At 43.2% G+C, this 24,980-nt stretch overlaps 2 protein-coding genes and 1 pseudogene across 4 annotated transcripts in view; 1 reads left to right on the top strand and 2 right to left on the bottom strand.

Moving 5' to 3' along the window:
- The window catches only part of LOC309512468 (class I histocompatibility antigen, Gogo-C*0202 alpha chain-like), a 117,696-nt gene that overhangs the window by 5,460 nt on the left and 87,256 nt on the right, over nt 1-24,980 (bottom strand). The gene's annotated exons all lie outside the window — the stretch shown is intronic.
- LOC309512814 (major histocompatibility complex class I-related gene protein-like) lies at nt 1,113-15,275 on the bottom strand (annotated as a pseudogene). The gene is made up of 7 exons (XR_014211663.1): nt 15,211-15,275; nt 14,699-14,835; nt 2,950-4,275; nt 2,241-2,524; nt 1,739-2,029; nt 1,494-1,578; nt 1,113-1,137 (listed from the first exon to the last, which is right to left on the bottom strand). The product of XR_014211663.1 is annotated as a major histocompatibility complex class I-related gene protein-like (transcript).
- Nucleotides 6,550-14,017, top strand: LOC309513516 (uncharacterized protein). Of its 2 annotated transcripts, none has more exons than XR_014211460.1 (2): nt 6,550-13,412; nt 13,866-14,017. XR_014211460.1 is itself a non-coding variant. In XM_082189392.1 (2 exons), exon 2 carries the CDS (start codon nt 7,398-7,400, stop codon nt 13,137-13,139), a length of 5,742 nt encoding a protein of 1,913 aa, XP_082045518.1. In that variant the 5' UTR covers nt 6,550-6,749; nt 7,203-7,397; the 3' UTR covers nt 13,140-14,017. The 2 variants fall into 2 exon arrangements, 1 of the variants encoding a protein (XP_082045518.1); XM_082189392.1 differs by having other exon boundaries at nt 6,550-6,749; nt 7,203-14,017.

The raw sequence follows: 24,980 nt of genomic DNA, 5'->3' as shown, positions 1-24,980 counted from the left end.
ATGACACTTATTGTTATTTAGAAGAAGAATGTCGTTATTATTATTATTTGTATTATTAGGCTATTATTATTTAAAAGAAGAATGTCATTTTTATTATTTTGTCAGTCTGAATAATTTTGTTGGTCATTGAAAGCCTTTCATTACTGAAGCCAGTCCGTGCACACCTGCCGGGCCTAACCCTGGCCTAACCATCGTTTCAAAGAATAGTACAACGGCGAGCGCGTCGAGTATAAACGCCTCGTCCGTTTGGGGAGGTGCGCGCGCAGTCTGTGGAGACTCGCGCTGCGGAGCCAGGCGAAAGTATTTAAGTCAAGTCAAGTCAAGTCAAGTTTATTTGTATAGCGCTTTTCACAATACAGATTGCATCAAAGCAGCTTCACAGTATTAAATTAAAATAATACAACAAAGTTTGTTTCAAGAGGAATTTATTGATTGATAAAATTAAATTAAATATCCCCAAAATATCCCCAACTGAGCAAGCCAAAGGCAACAGTGGCAAGGAACCGAAAAACTCCATCAAGTGACCTAATGGTGTCCTAAAACTCCATCAGGTGCCTTAATGGAGAAAAAAAACCTTGGGAGAACCCAGGCTCAGTCGGGGGCCAGTTCTCCTCTGGCATTGGATAGAGGCCGGATTGTAGTTTGAACTGTAGGATTATATGAATGCCTGGCTGAAGAGATGCGACTTTAATCTAGTTTTAAACTGGGAGAGCGAGTCTGAGCAACGAACAGTATCAGGAAGACTATTCCAGAGTTTTGGAGCCAAATGTGAAAATGCTCTCCCTCCTTTGGTGGTTCTGGATATCCTAGGTATGACCAAAAGCCTTGAATTTAGTGATCTCAAAGAGCGCGATGGATTATAGGGCGATAGAAGATCCGTTAAATAGACTGGAGCTAAGCCGTTTAGGGCTTTATAAGTCAGTAGCAATACCTTGTAATTAATACGGAACTTTATAGGTAACCAATGCAGTGATGATAAAATCGGTGTTATATGATCATATTTTCTTGATCTCGTAAGAACTCTAGCGGCGGCATTTTGGACTAACTGTAGCTTGTTTATTGAGGATGCAGGACAACCAGCTAATAAAGCTAATTTAACAAGGCTTGAACTGTCAGGTAAAGCGCACAGGCTCGCAACTGAAGGAATACATATGCCTACAAATCAAATGCTTTGGTAAAGTCACACAACTTAAACATTGAAGTCCATGTTGCACAAAAATAAACACTGAAGTTTATAATTAGCCTACTATGTTGTTTTTTGTTTTTTTTTTACAGTGGGTCATAATATATCATATCTTTTAGTTTGTCAGTGCGTTTTGTGGTGTTAGGAATTGTTTTTCTGCGCATTCCCGCACTCAAAACGTGCGTACACCACCTCCTGAGCTGGCGTAGGATTTGAGCGTGCCGTACGCCAACGTTCATATTGATAAATCTCAAAGTCACCGTGGTTTTGGGTGTACGCCAGGTGTACGCTGGGAATTTGGTGTACGCACTTTTGATAAATGAGGGCCATTAACACCAGCACACTGATAACTACAGACAGAATGACGGATCCTCCTGGGTCATATTTATCTGTATCTGAAATTGTGGTAAAAAAAAAAGAAAAAAAAAAAGGAAAGGAAAATAAATACAAAAGCTAAAGATATGTACTGAAATAGTTTTTATTATTATTAAATCTATGTTGTTGATATCAAAAAGGGCATTTAGTTTGTTTGCGGGTTTGGGCATTTTTATTTACCAAATATAATGTCCAGTTTGTTGTCCAGATTGAGATGCTTCATTGTACAGTTGTAATCATGTATATCGTGTAGTTCATCATCGCTGATCACTAAACTCTTCCTCATCTGGTAAGTTCCGTCTCCGTTGGGCAGAATCTGTCCTCCTCTGATCTGGTCATCATCCACAGGCTGATCGTCTCTGAACAGGGTCAGGTTAATGTGACGGGGGTAAAAGCCAGTGGCCAGACAGCTGATCTGAAGCCCTTGAGCGTCTGGGAGTTTCTTCCTCATGAGTCTGACTCTGGGTTTCACTACAGAGAATAATGAGAAGTGTTACTGTTGTTATTTATTTATGGTTCTCATGTTTCATAACGCATTCAGAGGCACGCATTTTCTGTCAGTGCCGCTGTCTGGGTCATATTTGTTGATTATATAAAATATATAATTTGATATATAATATAATATATCAACTTTTTTTTCCTATCTTAATTATACTGAAGATAATCAGGTTGATTCTCTCACCTTTTCTCATCACATTGTTCTTTTCCAAATGCAGGTAGCCTACCTTCGCAAAACTTTAATGCAAATAGGATGATAAACATTTCCACATAAAAACTTTATATGTAGCTGATTTACTTGGTACCATGATATAATCCATTGCTTGTTCAAATGGACATCGTTTTGTTCCAGGTCATAGGTGACCTCCTCCATAGATTGTCCATCAAAAGCACTCCAGAAATGAGCTGGACCTGGTTTATCATCATTCAACAGTTCACATCCAACAACTCTCTGATGAACATGTACACCTTAAAATAAAATAAAAATGTTTTTTTTAATTAGTCCTCACTCTGACACAATATAAAATGTAGTAAACTGAAAATGAATATTTTGCACATTATGATTACCCTTTTACGGTCTTACATCAAAAGTTTTAATAAAATAATTAAAACACATAGAAGCTACAGTCAGAGGTGTAAAGTCCAGGTTCAGAAAGTAAAAGTCCTCCTCTGTATTTTGTTCCAATCACCTGGATTTGCTAATTAGCACAGTTTTTCAGCCAGGAGATAGGCTAGAACTAATCAGTGAAATCAGCTGGCTGAGTTCATGGGTGGAATAAACATACGGCAGGACTTTTACTTTCTGACCCCTGGACTTTATACCTCTGGCTACAATACATCTGTTATTAAATTAAGTATGTGTTAATGCTGATAATGTAGGCTTTAGTTCTCACCATCTGAGAGATTGAGGTGTTTCTTAACATACAAATCCCTATTTTTCATGTACTGAAATATAACACCAGCATCACTTTGCTCCTCATCATGGTATTTTGAATCACTGTTAGTGCGATAGACAGGTTTCCATGTGGTTGAGTCATAATATCCTATTTGCATATCATCCAACATCAGCACAGCACTGAACAAAGCACAGCACAGCATGTTAACAAAGCCATCTGAAAAAGTAAGAGTAGCACACGTTTGTTGTGTTTTACCAAGTTCAGTGTCTTTATTAAAATAAAACACATTAATGATTTATCTCTCATCCACAGGCGACTGACCCAGGCAAGTGTCCCAGGCTTTAAATCATTCCCTCTTTTGTGAATTTTCATTAAGGTGTCCTTATGTATGAAAATCTTCCCAGGTGTAAGGCCTCTCTCCAGTGTGAATCCTCATGTGAGTCTTAAGGTTTCCTTTAGATGTGAAACTCATTTCACACTCAGGACAGGGGAATTGCTGCTCTTCGGGGTGAATATTTTTATGAATGTTAAAGAGTTTCTTATTTGTAAAAATCTTCCCACATTGAGTACATTTCAAATCCTTATTTTTTGTGTGAGCTCTCATGTGAGCATTAAGATGTCCTTTATGTAAGAAATTCTTTCCACACTGAGGGCAGGTGAAAGGCCTCTCTCCAGAGTGAATCTTCAAGTGGCAAGCAAGGGATTCTTTCTGTTTTAAACACTTTCCACACTGATGGCACTTGAAAGGTCTCTCCTCAGTGTGACTTCTCATGTGTGCCTTAAGGTTGTGACTTATTTGAAACCCCTTTCCACATTGATGGCACTTGAAAGGCTTCTCCCCAGTGTGATTTCTCAAGTGTCCCGTTAGGTCCTTTTTAAATTTGAACACCTGTTCACATAGGTAACATTCGTAGGGGCTCTTTCTGGAGTGAATTATCATGTGAATGTTAAGGCGTTTCACAGACGTGAAACTCTGTCCACACTGATGGCATATAAAACGGTTCTCTCTTAAGTGAATTCTCATGTGGAAATCAAGGGTGACTTTACGTATGAAACTCATTCCACATTGATCACATGAGAAACGCTTCTCTCCAGTGTGAATCCTCATGTGGTATTTCAAGTTTTGTGCTGTAGTGTACGCCTTTCCACACTGTTGACAGGTGAAAGATCTTTTAGATCCTGCCGCCTGAACTCTTTTTTGTGAGGAAGACTTTTCAGGCTGTGAGCAAAGTTTATTATCAGTTATGAAATCATGTTTCTCATACTGTTGTGTCTCCTCCAATTCATTCAGTTCTCGACTCTCCTCTATAAGCGGCATCAGGTCTGAATGGTGGAAACAGAAAAATACCAGTTAACCCCAATTTCTTAAAGCAACAGATATCAAACAACTATTTGTATTCAAAGTGCTAAAGGTTCATTCTGTCATCCTATTAATGGAAAATTAGCAAGTATATAAACCCGCAGCAGTTTTTTTAAGACAATTTAGATCAGGGGTTCCCAGCCATGTTCCTGTTTTAGCATAAACAATCATCGCTAGACAGTTAATGAACATAATCTTGCTAACATTTATCATTTATTTACACCTGAAATGTTGCACGTATATGTAACAACAAGTACTAATCATAATGTACTTGAAATAATTAAAAAAATAATGTCAGAAAGATATCAGTTCTGCTGTTGTTGATTAATACCAGTAGTGATGTTGTACAATGAGGATGTTGTCATGTTGCTGGAAACAGCATTATCAATGTCCCAATGTGTAGTGAGCCAGGGTCCTTTACCATCCTTATCAGTGCCTGAAATCAAGTACACGAGACTTCTGTTTGGGGAGCTCTAGGAATGATTTAGGCTACGTTCACACTGTCAGTCCAAATCCGATTATTTGACTACCTGTCTTCTGAGGCAGCGAGCGGCAGAACCGGAGGCTGGTATGCACAGCTTTTTTCTGCGCTGTTGTGTCCGCCAGTTTCAAAATATGTCATATTGTCATTGTTTGCATATTGTCAAACACAGCATTATTTCTGCATATTTCCTATAACAATGTCTGACGTTTACTTTTTTTTTTTTTTTGTGGCTTGAGAAAGTTACATAAACCAATCCGATCAGAGCAGTCAGACTGAAACAGATTTCCAGAAATCCGTGAAATGCCAGAAATATGTGGATTTTCAAACCACATATGGATGTAGACTACTGTAGCTTGAAACGGATTTGTAAAAATCGCATTTCGTGTGATTTTTTTTGCTGTTCACATTAGCTAAGTCTGATCAGATTTCAATCGGATATGCACAAAAAGCGGATTTGGACTGACAGTCTGAACGTAGCCTTAGATCAGGGTTTCCTAATCCTGATCCTCAAATACCTTCAATGCACATTATGTGTTTGATTTACTCCTGATTCAACTCATCTAGTTATTAGAAACGTCAAAACCTGAAATGTGCGTGTCAGATAAGGGAAACATTCATTCAAACTGTGTATAGTTGTGTTACACCAGGACCAGGGTTGGCTTCTCAGCCAGATTACACCATTTCTTAGACATTCCATGATCTTGAGGCTCTATTAGCACCACAGTTTACTCCGTCTCACCCAGAAAAAGCACACAAGTTGTGAGAATGCAAGATTAACAAACACGAGACATGAAATACAATCCATGTTCCTTCTTCTCTGAGGTGAACAAGAATTTATTATTGGTGCGTTCAAGTCCTCCTGGGAAGTTCGTACGTACGAGGTGGGAAGCCGTGTTTACGACGGCAGGTGCGTTCAAGTCACTTTCGTCGGAGTAAGATGGCGGAGTACTTTCTCTTAATTAATTACTCAAAAATCTGTAGGGTTCTTAAACTCTTGTTCTAGAAAATGAAGAACAAATAAATGATCATCAGGAGTACTTTGTTTTTTTATGTTTTTTATTCATTTATGAAGCCACTGCCAACTTTATCGTTACATGTTGCATTGTTAAATTATAATGCATCATATTCTGTGCAGGCAATTAGCTTACTGCTCTGTAAATATAAAAGCCTGACAATACCACATAAGTATCGTGGTATTCCGCCATGTTTCTCAGTGACACGCCCACAACTTGAAAAGATCGGGGTTAAGAGAAAATACGGAGCTCCCCACTGGTATTTACGACATTGTGGTGGCGTCCAAGTGTGTGCAACTCGTAAATACGATCTATACGAGATGACTTGAACTCGCTGTTCACATCCATCAACTATCATTCTGACTGTCATCAGACAAACTGAGTTCCGGTCCAGAGATATTTAACTCAGTAAAGAAAGTAGCCTACACAGATACTTTTTTGGGACTTTTAGGTGCTTTATTTCATGTCACGTTTCTGTTCATCTTGATTTGAATTTTGATTTTGCTCACAACTTGTATGCTTTTTTTGACGGAGTGAACTAATAGAGTCACACAAATGCGCACATTGCATAGCTGTGCACTGAAGACCAACGGCCAAGGTCAGGATTTTTCGTTCACTTTTTTTTTATTCTCCTTTTGTGGTCCATAAAAGAAAGAATGACATACGGCATTAGAGCTGTAGAGGGTGAGTAATTTTCATTTTAGGGGGAAGTGGGAACTATACTTTTAATGTATTTGTTCAAAAGGCTCCTGTTACTTGACCAATCGCTACCTTCAACGTCATCGCTGATCACGTCATCACCGATTATGTGCCAGAAGGGAAAGCAGGTGTACCGAGCAGAAGTAATGAACGCGAGCTGTTACGAGATGACTCCGCTTTAACGCACGTTGTGGGCAGCATCTGAATATCACTGATGTAATATAGTGTGCGTGAATGAAAAGTAAGTGTAATTTGTTAGTTTTCCCTCAGAATTATGCCGATCGCTTCTCCCGCGATTCGGATGTATCTAGCGCCATTGCGCTGTAGGAATTTGTGTTATCTGCATTATTTGAGTAATACTGCGGTCCTGTTATTCTTTTCTCTATTGTCATAATAGCTACTGCAAGTAATGTATGCAATCTACAGGGAAATATGACAATGACTTATTTTATTCGTGATTAAAGAGTACATGTTATTATTGAGGTAAATGTGTTCAGTCATGATAAATGTGCTAAGGGCGCCATCTGGTGGGCTTACATAGAATAGCACTTTAATTTTCATAATACTGGTATTAACAGCTCAAATGTATAGTTATTCATATTTGTAGAGCATTGTCTATAATCCTATTACCTACAAATGTTAAAGAACATTTATGTAAATCACTCATTTAAGTTTATTTCTGTATTTGTTCCAGAACCACACCTGTTACATTTGAATCAGTAAAATCTTTCAAAGAGATTTGGAGTCTGCAGAGTGAATTCAATTACTTTGATGTCATTACACAGTTCTGACCGACTGTCTGCAGGGGTTCGAAACAACCCGAATAAGCGTAAACTTAAACCTCAATTATAATTGGTCCTTCGAGCCGGATTCGAATTACTGCAGAAGAATGGCATTCCGTCCAGAGCCTCCTGTTGTCCGTCCCAGACGACTCTTAAAGCCACCAGCATACTTGGCAGAATATCAAGTACAAAGACCTGGACCTGAGAGAAGATCCCCGCAACCTGTATATTCCAATGAATATGAAGATGATGCTGAACTTGCATCACTCTCTGCAGAACGTGAGTCTTGTGTCTCAACGCCAATAAGTCAACATTCACACTTTAGTGACCTGGTGATACAAGATGAATGGCAATATACCCTGGGAGACTCACACAGAGAGAATGAAGAGCTGCAGAACAGACCGCCTACATGGAAGCAGATACAAAGAGAGAATGATGAGCTACGTAGCTGCATTCAACATCTGCCAGAGATTTTATCTGCATTACAGGGACTGAAAGCAGAGAATGCAATCATGAAACGTGAGATTCAGCAGCTAGCCACAAACGTGGCCACCTCAAGCAAAACAGTGCCTCCAGTGCCAGCTCCCCGTTTCCATGTGCCAGAAACAAGCCGCAGCCAGCCAGTACTCACCAAGCACGTCAGAGATTCCCATGAATATCCTTCTGTTCAGATCAGACAGATATCTGAGCAGGTGAGGGACTGCACTCTTTCACCTGTACAAGTTAATCAGCCTCAAGCAACATCAATCTGCCGTACACCTACTCAGAGTCTCGGTACGCATTCATATGCTCATCCATACCAGTATGCTGAAGCTATACAATATGACGAAAAGGCTTCTAGAGACAATTATCCTCCTCACATGGCCATCAGTGAGTCATATCCTACACAGCGATCTGAATATATACAACAAACTGCAGCGCCATGTTTCCAAGAGAAGTCCTACAGGGGACCCAAGCCTTCTATACCCACATTGACAACATCGGATCCTAGAGAGTTTTCAAGGCTGCGCATGGCATTAGAGAATCTCCTCCCTGCTGACGCCACTGAACGGTTCAAATATCAGATCCTCACAGATCATTTGCAGTTAGAGGAAGCGCTGTTAGTGGCGGATTCTTATGGCAACTCATCACAGCCATATACAGATACTTTGCAAGCCCTTATCAAGATGTATGGGCAGCCGCACAAGCTAGTTCTACAGAACATCGCTCAAGTCATGGACGGCCCAAACATCAGAACTGGTGACGTAAAGGCTTTTAAGTTGTTTGCACTCCGTGTGCGTTCACTGGTAAGCATGTTAGAACAACTAGGGTCTGAGGGAACTGTTGAATTGGACTGTGGGTCGCATGTGTCAAGACTTCAATGTAAACTTCCTCATGAGCTGAGGACAAGCTTCAAGAGATACATACACCCATTACGAGTAACCATACCTACTCTCATTGACTTCTCTAACTGGTTGGAGTATGAACTCCAAGTACAAGATGAGGGCTCCAGGATGACAAGTCCCCCACCAGAATTCAGCAGCAAGAAAAGAGAAGGCCGCCATGACCCAAGATCCACTAGGAAACCAACCTCCATACTGCTGGGCACAGAGAAACCTATGAGTAGGAGTGAAACTCGGGCACCTGCCCCAGAGGGAACATCTAAATTTGCCAGATTTAAAGGAAGACCACAAGCATATTGCCCCTACTGTGACAGTGTCAATCACTTTCTGAATGGATGTGCCAATTTCAAAGAGCTATCCAAGGAACAAAAGGAAAGCTGGATTCGTAAGAATAATCGGTGCTGGTGCTGCGGACGTAGTCATCATGCCTCTAAATGCAACCTGAAAACCCCCTGTAAGACATGCAACAGGAAGCATCTATTCATACTGCATGATGTGAATGAATGGTCTGTGGAGGGTACAACGGAGAAAGACACAAAAGAAAGCTCCTGCTTGGTTAACACCACCAACGACATTCTGTATGTAGATCGCCCGATCTACAGCCGCAAGGTTCTCCTTAAGGTGAGCAAAGTTGTTATCACCAATGGTGAAAAATCAATTGAGGCGTATGCTGTGTTAGACGACGGGTCTGAGAGGACCATATTGCTCCACACAGCAGCACAGCAGTTAGATCTTAAAGGACAGCCTGAGGACCTCATACTACGAACAGTGAGGCAAGACCAACAGGTTCTTCATGGGGCGGCAGTCTCATTCACTGTGTCTCCAGTCACTAATCGACACAAGAAGTTCCCTATTCAAGGTGCCTTTACTGCCGAAAGACTTGGTCTCGCTGAGCAAACTTACCCTGTTGCATCTCTTCAAAAGAGGTACCGACATTTAGCTGGATTGCCGCTGCAGCAACTTGACAGAGTACAGCCTGTACTGTTGATTGGCTCAGACTGCCCTCATCTAGTCACCCCCATTGAGCCTGTCCTACTAGGCCCACCAGGTGGACCTGCTGCCGTTAAAACTCAGTTAGGCTGGACACTTCAAGGTCCTACACACGAGGTTAAACGCGGGCTCAACTCTTATCAGTGCCTCTTTACTGCTATCTCACCCAATTCCGAGCTGTTCTCTCAAGTAGAAAAACTATGGCAGATGGATGTAATCCCTTATCAGAGTGAGAAAGTAGTGACGCGTTCAAAGCTTGATCAGGATGCTATCAAACTCTTACAAGAGAGAACAGTGAGAGTTAACGTGGATGAGGTCATGCGGTATGCTACGCCACTCCTTAGAGTACAAAACATGCCCACTTTGCACATGCCCAAAGAAGCCGTACTGCCGCAGTTAAGAAACATTGAGCGGAAGCTAACAAAGTACCCTGAACAAGCCCAGGCTTACAAAACCGAGGTTGAAAGGCTCAAGAATGCTGGCTATGTAGAGAAACTGCAACCATGTGAAGTAGATGGCACACAAGAATCCTGGTACATTCCCCACCACATGGTCCAGCATAACGACAAGAACCGTGTCGTTTACAACTGCTCATTTCAGTACCAGGGTAAAAATTTGAACGAGCTGCTCCTTCCAGGTCCCACTTTGAGTCCTACCCTGTTAGCCGTGTTACTTCGTTTCAGGGAACGCTCCACAGCTATAAGTAGCGACATCCGAGGGATGTTTCATCAGGTGAGGCTGCTCCCTGAAGACAAATCATTACTTCGGTTTCTGTGGAGAGACATGATGTTAGAGCAAGCACCAGATGTGTATCAGTGGCAGGTGCTTCCTTTCGGCACAACATGTAGCCCCTGTTGTGCCACGTTCGCCCTGCAGAAACACGTGCTAGACCACAGTCAACCAGGTGACCAAGTGAGGGAGGTTATTGAGAAGTCATTTTATGTTGACAATTGTCTGTACAGTCTCACCACCAAGGATGCCGCCAAAGATCTTGTCGATCAGCTCTGTTCCCTCCTAGCTGATGGAGGCTTCGAATTGCGGCAGTGGGCCAGCAATTGCCCATCTGTGATCGCTCACCTGCCACCTGAATTAAGATCTAACAGCTGTGAGCTCTGGCTTAGTCAAGGTCAGCAAGTTACCCCTGAATCCACACTTGGCCTCCATTGGCAGTGTCAGTCTGACACCTTGCACTATAAACATCGGATTGTGAACTGCTCTAAAGTAACTATGCGTAGCATCTATCGTGTTTTAGCTAGCCAATATGATCCTCTTGGATACATTATCCCATATACCACCAGAGCAAAAATACTGGTGCAACGCTTATGGGATAAAAAGCGTGACTGGGACGACCCGCAGCTTCCAGAGGATCTGCTCAGGTTATGGAGATTGTGGGAGGAAGAGTTGAGTGATCTGGAGAAGATTTCGCTGCCGAGGTGCTATTCTAGCTCGAAAATGGACCTCCCTTCTAGCAGGCGTGACATACACGTGTTCTGTGATGCATCGGAGAAGGCTTATGGGGCTGTAGCCTATTTGCGTACAGAGAATCAAGAAGGCCAAGTTGAAATTGCATTCCTAGCAGCTAGGTCACGTGTTGCACCCCGAAAGCAGCAGTCCATCCCACGCCTAGAGTTATGTGCAGCCCTCAGTGGTGCCCAACTCTCCAAGGTCCTTGTCACTGAACTCACTATCCCCGTATGTTCCCTAACACTCTGGTCAGATTCCATGACTGTGCTTACCTGGCTGTTGTCGAGTTCTTGCCGTTACAAAGTGTTTGTGGGGACAAGGGTGGCTGAAATACAAGAACTCACAGCAGCTGCAACATGGCAGTACATACGATCAGAAGACAATCCTGCGGACAACATAACACGAGGCAAACACCTCTGTCACCTTGTGGAAGGAAGCCAGTGGAATCAAGGGCCTTCCTTTCTTAAACTGCCATTAGCAGATTGGCCTAAGCAACCCTCCTGGCCAACTGATGAGCAAAGTAACGAGCTAAGGCAGTCTGCTTTCTGTGGATCAACTACAGTGATACCCATGCCGAATCCAGAGGAATATGAAACGCTAACTGAGTTCCTTAAGGCATGTAGTCAGCAGCTTCACGGGGCGGCAAACTTCTCATGTGCTGACACACGGAGAGAGGTAGAGCTATCAGTGCTTCGTCAAACTCAGGCAGACTCTTTCGCGGCTGAAATGGCCCAATTGAAGTCAGGGAAACCGGTATCAGGTACAAGTAGGCTTGCTTCTCTTTCTCCTGAGTTCGATCCTACCACTGGACTCATTCGTGTGGGCGGGCGCCTAAGACGTCGCAGTGAGACAGAGCTGGATTTAATTCATCCTATCGTTCTTGCCCCTCAACATCCTGTGACCAGACTCATTATCAAAGATTTTGATCAAAAGCTGCTCCACCCTGGACCAGAACGAGTGTTCGCAGAGATAAGGAGGACCTACTGGGTATTGCGAGGACGTGAAGCAGTTCGGCGCCACCAACGACACTGCTTAGAGTGTCGAAGATGGAAGGGACAACCAGAAATTCCCCGTATGGCTGACTTGCCACTTGCACGACAACAGCTCTTTAAACCTGCCTTCTTCTCAACAGGCATGGACTGCTTTGGTCCCTACACAATCAAGATTGGACGTAGAAATGAGAAGAGATGGGGCATATTATTCAAGTGCCTGACAACCGGGGCAGTGTACATAGATCACCTAGCCAGTATAGATTCAGACTCATTCCTGATGGCCTTGAGAAGATTCATCTCACGACGTGGAAAACCATATGAATTGTTAAGTGACCAGGGCACTAACTTCAAGGGCGGAGAACGAGAGCTGAAAGAATCCTTTGCTGCCTTGCACAGTGAGCTTCAATGTCACCTGGCTGCCCAACAAATCAAATTTGTGTTCAATCCACCAGGAGCACCTCACTTTGGGGGATGTTGGGAGAGGGAGATCCGTTCAATTAAAACAGCTCTCCGAGTTACTATAGGGGCACAGACTGTGACAGAAGAGGTCTTGAGAACAGTCTTGACTGAAATTGAAGGGATCTTAAATTCAAAACCTCTTGGCTACACCTCCTCAGATATATCTGATATCGACCCGATAACTCCCAACTGTTTTCTCATCGGACGCAGAGATGCCTCTTTGCCACAGGTGGTTTATCAGGAGTCTGATGTGCTGAGCCGTCGCCGTTGGCGACACAGCCAACTGCTGGCTGATCATTTTTGGAGACATTTCATCAAATATTATTTGCCTAGTCTTCAAGCTCGTCAGAAATGGAGGTCAGATAAAGAGAATCTGCAAGTAGACGAAGTGGTGATGATTGTTGACTCTCAACTGCCTCGGGCGTTGTGGCCAGTGGGAAAAATTACAGAAGTGTTTCCAGGAGTAGATTCCAGGGTGAGGTCAGCCACAGTAGAGGTTAAGAAAAAACTGTACACTCGACCGGTATCTCGTCTGATCAAACTTCCAGCCCTAATTGATTAGGAGTAATCTACTATAGGGTAAACCCTTTTGTAAGATGTGCGAATTCAAAGATTGAATTCGGGGGCGGCTGTTCAAAAGGCTCCTGTTACTTGACCAATCGCTACCTTCAACGTCATCGCTGATCACGTCATCACCGATTATGTGCCAGAAGGGAAAGCAGGTGTACCGAGCAGAAGTAATGAACGCGAGCTGTTACGAGATGACTCCGCTTTAACGCACGTTGTGGGCAGCATCTGAATATCACTGATGTAATATAGTGTGCGTGAATGAAAAGTAAGTGTAATTTGTTAGTTTTCCCTCAGAATTATGCCGATCGCTTCTCCCGCGATTCGGATGTATCTAGCGCCATTGCGCTGTAGGAATTTGTGTTATCTGCATTATTTGAGTAATACTGCGGTCCTGTTATTCTTTTCTCTATTGTCATAATAGCTACTGCAAGTAATGTATGCAATCTACAGGGAAATATGACAATGACTTATTTTATTCGTGATTAAAGAGTACATGTTATTATTGAGGTAAATGTGTTCAGTCATGATAAATGTGCTAAGGGCGCCATCTGGTGGGCTTACATAGAATAGCACTTTAATTTTCATAATACTGGTATTAACAGCTCAAATGTATAGTTATTCATATTTGTAGAGCATTGTCTATAATCCTATTACCTACAAATGTTAAAGAACATTTATGTAAATCACTCATTTAAGTTTATTTCTGTATTTGTTCCAGAACCACACCTGTTACATTTGAATCAGTAAAATCTTTCAAAGAGATTTGGAGTCTGCAGAGTGAATTCAATTACTTTGATGTCATTACACAGTTCTGACCGACTGTCTGCAGGGGTTCGAAACAACCCGAATAAGCGTAAACTTAAACCTCAATTATAGTATTATTTACATATGATTATATTAGCATTAATAACTCAAGTATTTTTATTTTATTTTTAAATGGAAAAATTAAATAATTACACCATTTAATAGTTTTTGCTATACTGAAACTGGTATTGACACAGACTACCTAAACTTTGGTATTGTGACAACACTAAGTGCTCTACATCTTGTAAATTTACATTTATCTTTTTTAAAAGCATGGATTTAACCCCATATTCCACAGTGACTATCATGATGATTGATTTTGTGATTATGACAAAACAGATTTTGTGATGATGACATAAAGACAATTATGAATATTATTTTTTGCTAATCAGCTTTAATTGTGGCACCCATGACTTGATTCTTCATATTCTTTAATAATTCTTCATACACTGTAAAAAAATGTGGCTGCAATTCAGTTATAACAACTTAAAATTTGTTGAGATAACTTATATATCCAACTTAACTAAAGTTAACTAAACTTAATATTTTAAGTCAAGCATGAACACATACTTTTTAAAGTTGAAACAATGTTGGATTTTAAGTTGTGATAAATAATCGCAGCATTTTTTTTTACAGTGTATGCTCAGATAGTCAATTTAGATGACTTTTGAAAATTAGCAATTATTTGCTGACATGTCAACATTTTAAAATGAAAAATGGGTTCTGAGTTCACATTTGAAAACCAACCTTTTTGTTCCTCAGTATCTTCATGTTTCACTCTGAACGGTTCTGAAATGATCATGTCTTCAGTCTCCTCTTTAATAAATGCCATCTTGGAAAACTGTCACGTGGATCTCAGTTGTTTCACCAACTGTTTCTTGTTCCTGTATGTTTGGACATTTTCCATGTTTAAAATGAGGAAAACAATCAATAGAAAAAAAAGATAAATCCAAACTTTATTCGTATTAATCCACTTGCAGATAACTATCTTAAAAGAGCGATTTACGAGACAAACTACCAGTTCATGTAATGCTTTAGTTCTATTAATATTTATTTAAATATAAAATAGAATGGGTGTATTATGATTAAATAAAAATGTCTGAAGTGACGAAAAACGGCCAATAACTGTAAACTGAAATGTAAAGCATCACACGACACCTCACACAATAATCCATTCATTTCACATTACTTGTAAAAACTATGAGTAAACGATTTGTATCCATTTAAACACAAATATTTAAGCGTTCAAAAACTCAAACCTTTGTTGGGCCAGAGAAGAGCGGTGCAGCCTTATGACGTCATCACACCAGACCAAAATAAAAGTCCCCTACACATATACTGCCTAAAATCACAGGACGTGCATAGAAATGTACATACTAGACTGCATACACATAACAAAATATGTAATTCCGAGCGGAAATGTAAAGTAAATTCTTGAATTACACATTTAAAAACAAAATGGTGTCAGCTGATTGTGTTGAAAATATAAAAACTATTAATGAAAGTGTGAGAAAAACATCTGGAACGCGAGATTCTGTCTAAATTGTTGACGTTTTGGTGCACCATACCCGATGACAACTTAGGGCACTTAAAAATGACAATTACAAAAAAAGGTTTTCTTACCTGTTACATGTTTGAAGTTCCACCTTAATCGTATTTATTTTAAACTATTGTTTTATAGCATGACCAGTTTATGACATGAAGTCTTGTTTTTTCAAACTTGTATCTTTTCCCTGATTGTCCAGATTCGCCAAATAAGTTCAGTTATTTCAAAAGGTCCTTACAGCCAACAGCAACCGAAACAAAATCCACAACGACACTGACCCATAGACAGTATAAGAAATGGACAGAGTCATCTCATTGGAACTCAATTGAGACAAGTGAAGCCCATTTTCAGCGATTTTTTAGGACTTCCGTTCCTGACGCGCAGACTCACACTGAGCTTGACGACGTAGATGTGACGTGAGCAACCCGTCTGTCTTCTAGTGGCTGTGGCATGAGAAATCTGAATCATTCCCTTCTGAATCTTGCAGAGACGGAGAGTGTGAGTATGAGGTGTCCATGGGCTGGGAGCAGGCAGGGGCGCGGGAAGAGGTTTTAGGTTGGGGGTGCTGATTTTTTTTGGGGGGGGGGGGGGGGGGGGGGGGGGTTGGGGGCGTCACCACTTTTGAATGAGAAACAATATCAAGACTATAAAACTCGTCAAATCTCCGCGTATCACAACAAACGTATCAGTGAGAACACTTGTTCAAATAGCACACACTTAAACCTGACTGCACATCACATTTTTTACTTTATTGATTCTGCTTTTATTCGTAACGCAATGGACCGGTCAACGGGACATAAATTAATCCTTAAAGGATGGGACTGTATGGGACATTTGCACAAAAATAATAAATAACTTACCGTAGCCTATTTTATAAGTCGCTCCAGAGTCGCATATCAGTCAAAAAATGCGTCACGAGGAAGAAAAAACATATAGGCCTATAGCTTAAGTCGCACTGGACTAAGTCGCATTTTTTTAGAAATTTATTTCACAAAAAAAAAGAAAAAAACATGTTACAGACAGTTCTCAGCTACGGACGTGAGCGCTCTAAAGCGGCACTAAACGAATGTTTTAAAACTTTCACAGAGACCTCAAACTGAAAGCACAAAGCCTGTCTTTAAATTTTATTTCGTTTTGTATTAATTGTATCTTAATTTTAATCGATGTTTCATCAAAAAAAATGTCTGGTTTTAATAAATAAGAAGGCTATTAGAAAATAGATTATCAGGACACGGAGGCGCTGGCGAAACTGGAGCTCGTCTCATAATGAACCGAAACTCAGCGTAGGCCTATAAGGTAGCCTATCGCATCACAGACCTGAGACATATAGATAGCTTGAAATGTCTACTTTTAAGCAGAACAATTCAAAACGAAAGAAAACAGACTGCGCTGCTTATGTAGGCCTAATTCGTATGAAATGTGCATTTCTCTCTGACGCTGCGAAGATCGCGATTCGTCAACTTCGTGGCTATAACCCACACTGACATAAAAAAAAAAAACTGTTTTATTAGTAAACAATTAAAATGTCTCCTGCTATATTTTACATATTTGCCTGTTCCTTACAAAACACTAACAGTGGGGTTTTTTACTGTTTTTTTTTTTTTTTTTGCAGCTGCGGACAAATTCTTTCGACACACACACACCTACACTCTGCGCTTATGTTTTAAAAACATAATTTAACATATATAACAATTTTTAAATAGCCCACTTAAAGTGTTTATTACAAATAAATGACTAAATGCTAAAAATGAATACATTTTAATGAACTAACATATGCATTGCATTCACAATTCTGTGAAAACAGGGGGTGCTGCAGCACCCCCAGCACCCCCACTTCCCGCGTCCCTGGGAGCAGGAGAAACTTTTGCTAGGTATTCTGATTAATTATTTTGTCATTTTGCCTCCACGTCTCCCCGATTGCCCGCGAGCTTCTCCTCCTGTCCATACGGTAATCTCTCTACTGTGCGACAGAGAGTCGCGTGGTTATGACGCAATCGTTAGCCTACTTTTACAAAAACTGTTTTTACGGGGCCATAACGTAAGCTACAAGGTAATGGAGCATTTTATACATTGTCGTGTTTCTTTAGAAATAAATAATGGACAAATGGAGTCTTCAAACGCCTCAGATGTAAAGTTATTCGCTGTCAAAGTGACGCCAAAATGAATGGGAGTCAATGGGATGCTAACAGCAGGTGAAGTTCTGCTACAAGATGGTGGCACGCGGCCGGCTTCAACTTCCGGTCGACTTCCTTCCCGCTTGCACTGACCAAGCAAATAAATAGTAAAAACAATCAGTGGCGTAGCGCACATCTACGAAGCACAAGAAGGGGCCCCTGCCACCAGCAGTGATGTCATGTAGTAGGCCTATTAAAATTTGTTGTGCACCTTCTGCAACAAACCACTGAGACTCCTCCATTTACACAAAGTAATTGATTTTTGCTTGCGGTAAAGGGAGTTATCATTGTATTGACGCATTCTTTTTTTTTTTTTTTTTTTTTTTTTTTTTACTATTAATAGGCTTCCATTATAGACAAGGCCTGTGTAGTGAAGGCTACGTAGCCTATTAAATTCCTGCAGGAATACATTTCTTAAACGTGTAATAAAGTAAAACTCATTGCGATGATGGCAGACGCACTACAAATGTCTAGGCTAAAGTAGTTCACGCATACAGAAAACAGTAGCCTAGATCTAAATATACTCTCAGAATATTAAAAACAAGAAATAAATATTGTGAATCCAGCTTTAGTGTCCACACTGACATGATAACCTGTTGTAGTTTATCCAAGTTGTTTGCAGTGTGCACAAAAACAAGCCATCACATCAGTGCAGAGGAGCGCTTTAATTAAACATCACTATTTCAGTCAGTGATTTCAGACCTCCAAAACCATTTCGGCCGCAAATTTTCGGCAGCCAAAATTTGGGTGCATCAATTTATAATAGGTTTAAGTAAAATCCAGGTCGTAAAAATGTAGGCTGTAATGAAAGAACAAAGGAATAACTCAGACTTTGGGCTATAGGCTATTGTGAAAAGAGTGTGGGAGATGATCAGCCAAATCACACTCACACAGAAACATGTTATCAGCGCTGCTCTGACGAATTAATCAGTACAATAGATAATTTAAAATAAAATAAAAAAATAATAAAAAATATAGTAAAAAATGTTTGCGCTGCCAGAGAAAGTGAAACAAAAAATCACCCGCGCGTGTGAAACGCGCTTTACAACTAAACTTGACGCGCCTTACCATGTCTATAACAAGCACAAACTGTAGAATTTGACATGCAAGTACAAATGTAGGCTATCTGTCCTACAGCATTTTCTACTTTACCACAGTAAAGAATACGAATATAATAGGCCTTATTAAAAGCGAACCAATGAAGAAACGTTTATAATCCCCTTAGAAAATGGGTGAGACGTGAGTGAAGATTTGGGAAAAGAAAGAGATTCCATGCAGGGATGAGTCACGTTTTTTGAATATTCGATTAGTTTATTTAATTATAGAATATCGAATAGGTTGTGCGATTATTCTTTAAAATAAACTCCATGTTTTCTGTGCTGATGCGGTGGTGACGCGTTCATGTAACCAGAGGGTGACGATTATGAATGTGTCAAATATATCAATGAGACATTTTAATGGAATAACTAATGGAATAATATTGTTAAATTTGCTGATAATCGGGTGACCAGATCGCAAACCAGAATTTAAAGCCGACAAAGCTATGGGTTCACGCCATAGACAGTAGCTATATAAACGGGTTCACGCACAACTCTCTCATTCGTCGTGACGTTATAACATTTCGTCTCGTCTCGTTTTGGTCAACGAAAATGAAGAGACATTTTAGCATAGTTTTTATTTTGTTAAACCACATTTAGTCTCGTTTTTATTCGTCAACGATATTGCATTATACATTTATTTTAGTCATCGTCACATGACCAGCATTTACGTTGCGTCTCGTCTCGTTTTCGTCAGGTGATAAAGGTTCGTTGACGACAATATTTCGTCATAATTTTCGTTGACGAAAGCAACACTACTGCGAGCTGATGGCAATGGCGACTCTGAGGACTCGCCTAGCCGTCTTCACCGAGACTGCTCCCCCGCCCGCCGCGGCGTCGCGCCGGAAAAAGCGCCGTGCCCAGCGGGCCCCGGAACCCTCCCTCAGCCGCCAAAGCTCGCCGGTTCGCCCGCTTGCTTCCCCGGCTTCTTCTGTTTCGCTTCCTGACGGACAGCGGCCGCTGTCTGCCGCCGCTTCCGTTGATATCGCGGATGATTCCTGCTCTATCCTGGCGTCAGGCAGTGAGGATTGGGCGGGCTCTGAGGACCCCGCACCCCCTGCCCGCACGTCGTCAGGCAAGAGAGCTTCCATTGAGACGGAACTCATGCGAGTACTCGCACAGGCCGCGGCGAGAACAAGTCGGTTCTGTCACCCGCTTGCCTGCACACAAATGCCGTTTTCACGGCTACCCAGATAAATCCCCAAAAGAGTGTATTTTCTGGTGTCCCGGCCACGGCCGATGGTGTTTCATGTGTAGTAAGAATGCCCACTGCCAAGTGCCCATCCCTACACACAAGCACAGCCTGTCACACAGGGCTCGCGCACATAAAACCGACTCAGATCGGTTGCGCTTCAAACATGGTAAACGTGCCCACTACCCAGTGCCCACTAACACCACGTTATGCATGTCTCACGGTTTCTGTAAAAACGAAACCAACGTGCACTCGCTTCACGCAAGCGAACGATGTTTTCGGTGTGATAAATGTGCCCGCTGTCCCGCGCCCACATCCACACATAGACATGACAGTTCCCACGGGAACCGCCCAGCCCTCCCCCTCGCGGTTAAACACCGCAGAGGAGTCGAGCGCGGGCAATCTGCCCGCTGTCATCAGCGCGCCCCATGCCTCAAATGTCACGAGCGACACGCTTGTGTTACAGCACACCGAAGCTTCTCCATCGCTGAGCGAGCGGAGCGCGCTTCGTATTCAACCCCTAGCTATCCATGCAGACGCATGGGCAAAGCTACCCGGGGTTTCGAAGTGGGTGCTGAACATTATAGAAAGAGGCTATTCGCTGCAGTTTCGCCGACGCCCTCGCCGCTATGTGGCGCGCGTCGAGACCACGGTAAAAACAGAAGTAGCACATCTACTTCGAGCCGAAGTGACGAAACTATTGAGCAAAGGGGCCATAGAGCCTCTCTCTCAAGATCAGAGCGAAGGAGGGCTATACAGCAGATACTTCCTGGTACCGAAAAAAGACGGGGGTCTCAGACCCATACTAGATCTAAGGCAACTGAACAAAGTGCTTGTGAAGCGACAGTTCAGGATGCTCACGACCAGGCAAATCCTTGTGCAGATTCGCCAAGGAGATTGGTTTGTGTCAATAGATCTTAAAGACGCGTATTTTCAAATACAGATAGCGTCACGTCACAGGCGATATTTGAGATTCGCCTTCGAGGGCCAGGCATATCAGTACACAGTCCTGCCGTTCGGTTTGTCCCTAGCACCCCGTACATTTACGAAGTGCATGGATGCCGCGCTCGCACCCCTCAGAATGAGAGGCATGCGAGTGCTGAACTATTTGGACGATTGGCTGATTCTAGCGCAATCTCGCGCAGTGCTCATAGAACACACGACCATTTTACTCGATCACCTCGAGGATTTGGGTCTGAGTGTCAATTGGGCGAAGAGCTCCCTGTCACCCAGTCAGAAAATATCTTTCCTGGGCACAGAACTGGACTCACTATCCATGATAGCGCGACTATCACAACAGCGCGCGGTAGACATTCGACGCACAGCGAACTCTTTTCGCTGCGGCGCGTCTGTCCCGCTCAAGAGATTTCAGAAGATGCTAGGTCTCATGGCCTCAGCATCGTCAGTGCTCCAGCTGGGTCTGCTCCGCATGCGCCCGCTGCAGTTTTGGCTGAAAGCGCGAGTCCCACGCGAAGCGTGGGCACCCGGTTTGCTTCGCCTCAGGGTCAATCAGAAATGCGTTTCAGCTCTGAAACCCTGGAAAGCGAACGACTGGTACCAATCAGGTGTAAGCCTGGGGACTTCCTCGAGGGTGAAAGTGGTGTCCACGGACGCGTCCACCTCGGGATGGGGAGCGCTGCTCGAGGGCAGACCGTTCTTCGGCCAGTGGTCAGAACGGGAGAAGCTCCTGCACATAAACTGCCTCGAAATGCTGGCAGTAGACAACGAGCTGACGCGTTTTTGTCCCCAAATAAAAGGTCACCACGTCTTGGTCCGTTCGGACAACATGTCTGTGGTGTCCTACATAAATCGCCAGGGCGGCATCAGATCCGAGAAACTGTACAGGCTGGCAGAACGCCTCCTGGTATGGGCTCAGTGCAACCTGCGCTCGCTCAGAGCAGCGCACGTGCCAGGGATCTTGAATATAGGACCGGACAGACTGTCCAGGAACAATGTTCCGGCAGGCGAGTGGTCTCTACACCCACAGACAGTCCAACTGCTGTGGAAGAAATTCGGCAGAGCGGAAGTGGACCTGTTTGCGTCTCAAGAAAACGCTCACTGTCAAGAATTTTTCTCCAAGAGCAGGAGCGCGCTGTCCCATGTGTGGCCCCGCCGCCCGCTCTATGCTTTTCCCCCCGTCTCTCTCCTGCCTCAGGTGATAGAACGGATCAGGGAAGAAGGATGCTCAGTACTGCTGGTAGCACCGTTCTGGAAAAACCAACCTTGGTTCCCAGCCGTGATGCAGTTAGCAAGTACTGCCCCGTGGCCAGTACCAATGAGGAGAGATCTCCTCTCACAGGCCCGCGGCTCGATCTGGCATCCTCACCCGGAACTATGGTCCCTTCATGTCTGGGCCATCAACGGGTACATGTTGGACTCCCTAAAGGAGTATTAAACACGATCACGCAGGCTAGAGCTCCGTCTACAAGACGACTCTATTCTTCGAAATGGTCAGTGTTTTCGGGCTGGTGCACAGCCCGTGGTGTGTCACCCACAAACTGTGATGTGACGGAGGTGCTTTCCTTCCTACAAGAGCTGTTGGATGGGGGCAGGGCCCCCTCCACGCTCAAAGTTTATGTGGCGGCTATAGCAGCGTTCTCAGAAACAACGCTTGGTCAGTCAATAGGAAGGAACGATTTAGTCATCCGCTTCCTTAGAGGAGCTAAGAGACTGAATCCTCCCAGACCTCCCTCAGTCCCCGTATGGGACCTTTCTACGGTTCTGGAAGCCATGAAAGGTGCGCCATTTGAGCCTTTACAGTCAATCGATTTGAAACACCTGTCTTTCAAGACGGTGTTTTTGCTGGCTCTCGCTTCAGTGAAGCGCATAGGGGATCTGCACGCGCTCTCTGTGAGCGCGGCGTGCATGGAGTTTGGGCCCAATGACTCAAAAGTTATACTCAAACCTAAGCACGGTTATGTTCCAAAATCCCTCAACACACCGTTTAGGGCGCAGGTTATCTCCCTGTCAGCCCTACCGGTCCCTGATGAGGAAAGAGACGCGAGCCTCCTTTGCCCAGTCAGGGCATTACGAGCTTATGTGTCTCGCTCGTCTGTTTTCAGACAGACGGAGCAGCTTTTTGTTTCGTTTAGCGGACGTTCTAAGGGACTAGCCGCGTCGAAACAGAGCCTATCCAGATAGATAGTTGATGCTATAGCGCTGGCATACGCCTCCAAGGGCATGCAGTGCCCATTGGGTGTCAGAGCGCACTCCACGAGAGGCATGGCCTCTTCGTGGGCCTGGTCAAGTGGGATTGCCTTGCAAGATATTTGTATGGCGGCAGGCTGGGCCTCCCCGTCTACATTTATAAGGTTTTATAACCTAGAGGTTCTCGCCCTGCAGGCCAGGCTGCTGTCGGTCTAAATTCACCAGTATTATCTGACCTGATGCGATCAGCTCAGAATGCTGCGTCTGCTGAGCACAGCTCAATGTTCGACAGTATAAAGCTGGGCAAACTGTGTAAGACCCACATTTCCGCATCAGTTCAGGCCGTACCCCGCCCTGTCTGTATGATGAAATTCGCGTCCCATCGACGCTACTATATGTGGAAGAGTGAGGCTGCACCCCTCCCTCTTCCCGGACTCCCTGTGAGTTCCCTGAGTGATTGTGCACTATATGTACCCCGGGCTTTCGCCCTTGGGTCTTTGGTGTCAGATCTCAGCATGCACGGCGTTTTACATTGGGTCCCCTAGCGTAAGATATCTTACGCAGTACGAGAGACCTCTCGTAAGAGAACGTACTCGGTTACTGACGTAACCTCGGTTCTCTCTAGAAGAGGGAACGAGTACTGCGTATCTTGCCGTGCATGCACACGCTCTGGTTGCTTCGATGATGAAAAACCAGATAATAGCTGCCTGCGAGCGATATTTATAGGCCTAGACCACGCCCATTTCGGCGGGACGTGACGCAGCGGGCGCGAAGTGCCCTGATTGGGTCTGACGTCACGCCAGGCCTCGCTCGATAGGCTGCTGCAGTTGCCGCAGAGCAGCCAATAGGCGCGCGAGCTGTCTCGCCTATGTCTGCATTGCTGCTGCAACGCGTTTTGCATTATTACAAAATTAAGGATCATTTTTGGCTTCAATATCTCGCGGAAAAGGATTTTCCCCTAGCGTAAGATATCTTACGCAGTACTCGTTCCCTCTTCTAGAGAGAACCGAGGTTACGTTAGTAACCGAGTACGTTCTTGAGGTAGATAAACTTACAGTTTCGCTGTTAAAGAGAGACGCACCAGACTCAGCTAACACGCTTGATAATGATAATCTCTCTCTCTCTCTCTCTCTCTCTCTCTCTCTCTCTCTCTGCTACCAGTGGCTCAAGCCTCCATTACTAGCTCTGAAATGGTGTTTGGGAATTAGCAACGGAGGCTTAGGATGAGATAAGTAAGAAATTAGTCCCCCACACAAGAGGGTTTTAAGGACAAAAACCAGACAAATGTCTTGAAATACAACATCTGAACAGTGTTTTGAGGTGTGGTAATCGTAGTATAAGCGGAATAATTGACTGCTGGCCGTTGAATTAATAGAAAATAATGCACACCCGCTTTGCATCGTGGCCCCATTACCACCTCGGGTATGCATCATTTTCTAATTATTCAACGGCCCATCGACAATAATTACATAGAACCCGGAAGCACTGCACTGGTTACTTCGTGATCAGCGTTGGAGACTGACACAGAAGAGAAGAAATTGCTGAATAAAGTAATTCTTTTTGTTTGTTTTTTGCACACAAAAAGCATTGATGACAAAATTTTCAAACACCCCTTAGGTCAAGATGAATCACATGACTAGACAGAGCTGAAAATTCCCTTTACAATGACACCTGGGTTGTGAAAATCAGTTGAGGATTGAGAAAGTTATGATATTTAAAATATCGGGAATTATACATTAATTGACATATGGAGAGAAACATATCCACAGCTGAGACTCTATACCTGGAGCAGCAAGGACCACTCTAAGCAGTCTCGAATAGATTATTGGCTTATTTCCCAAAACCTAGCAAACAGTTGTAAATCAGTCAGCAT

Source organism: Leuciscus leuciscus (genome assembly GCF_965113295.1).
Source record: "Leuciscus leuciscus genome assembly, chromosome: 13".
Taxonomy (NCBI): Eukaryota; Metazoa; Chordata; class Actinopteri; order Cypriniformes; family Leuciscidae; genus Leuciscus; species Leuciscus leuciscus.
The sequence above is the reverse complement of the archived record's forward strand: the minus strand, read 5'-3'. Positions and strand labels throughout refer to the sequence as shown.

Coding starts and splice junctions, on each gene's coding strand:
- LOC309513516 (XM_082189392.1), top strand. CDS start 7,398: ATGGCATTCCGTCCAGAGCCTCCTGTTGTCCGTCCCAGACGACTCTTA.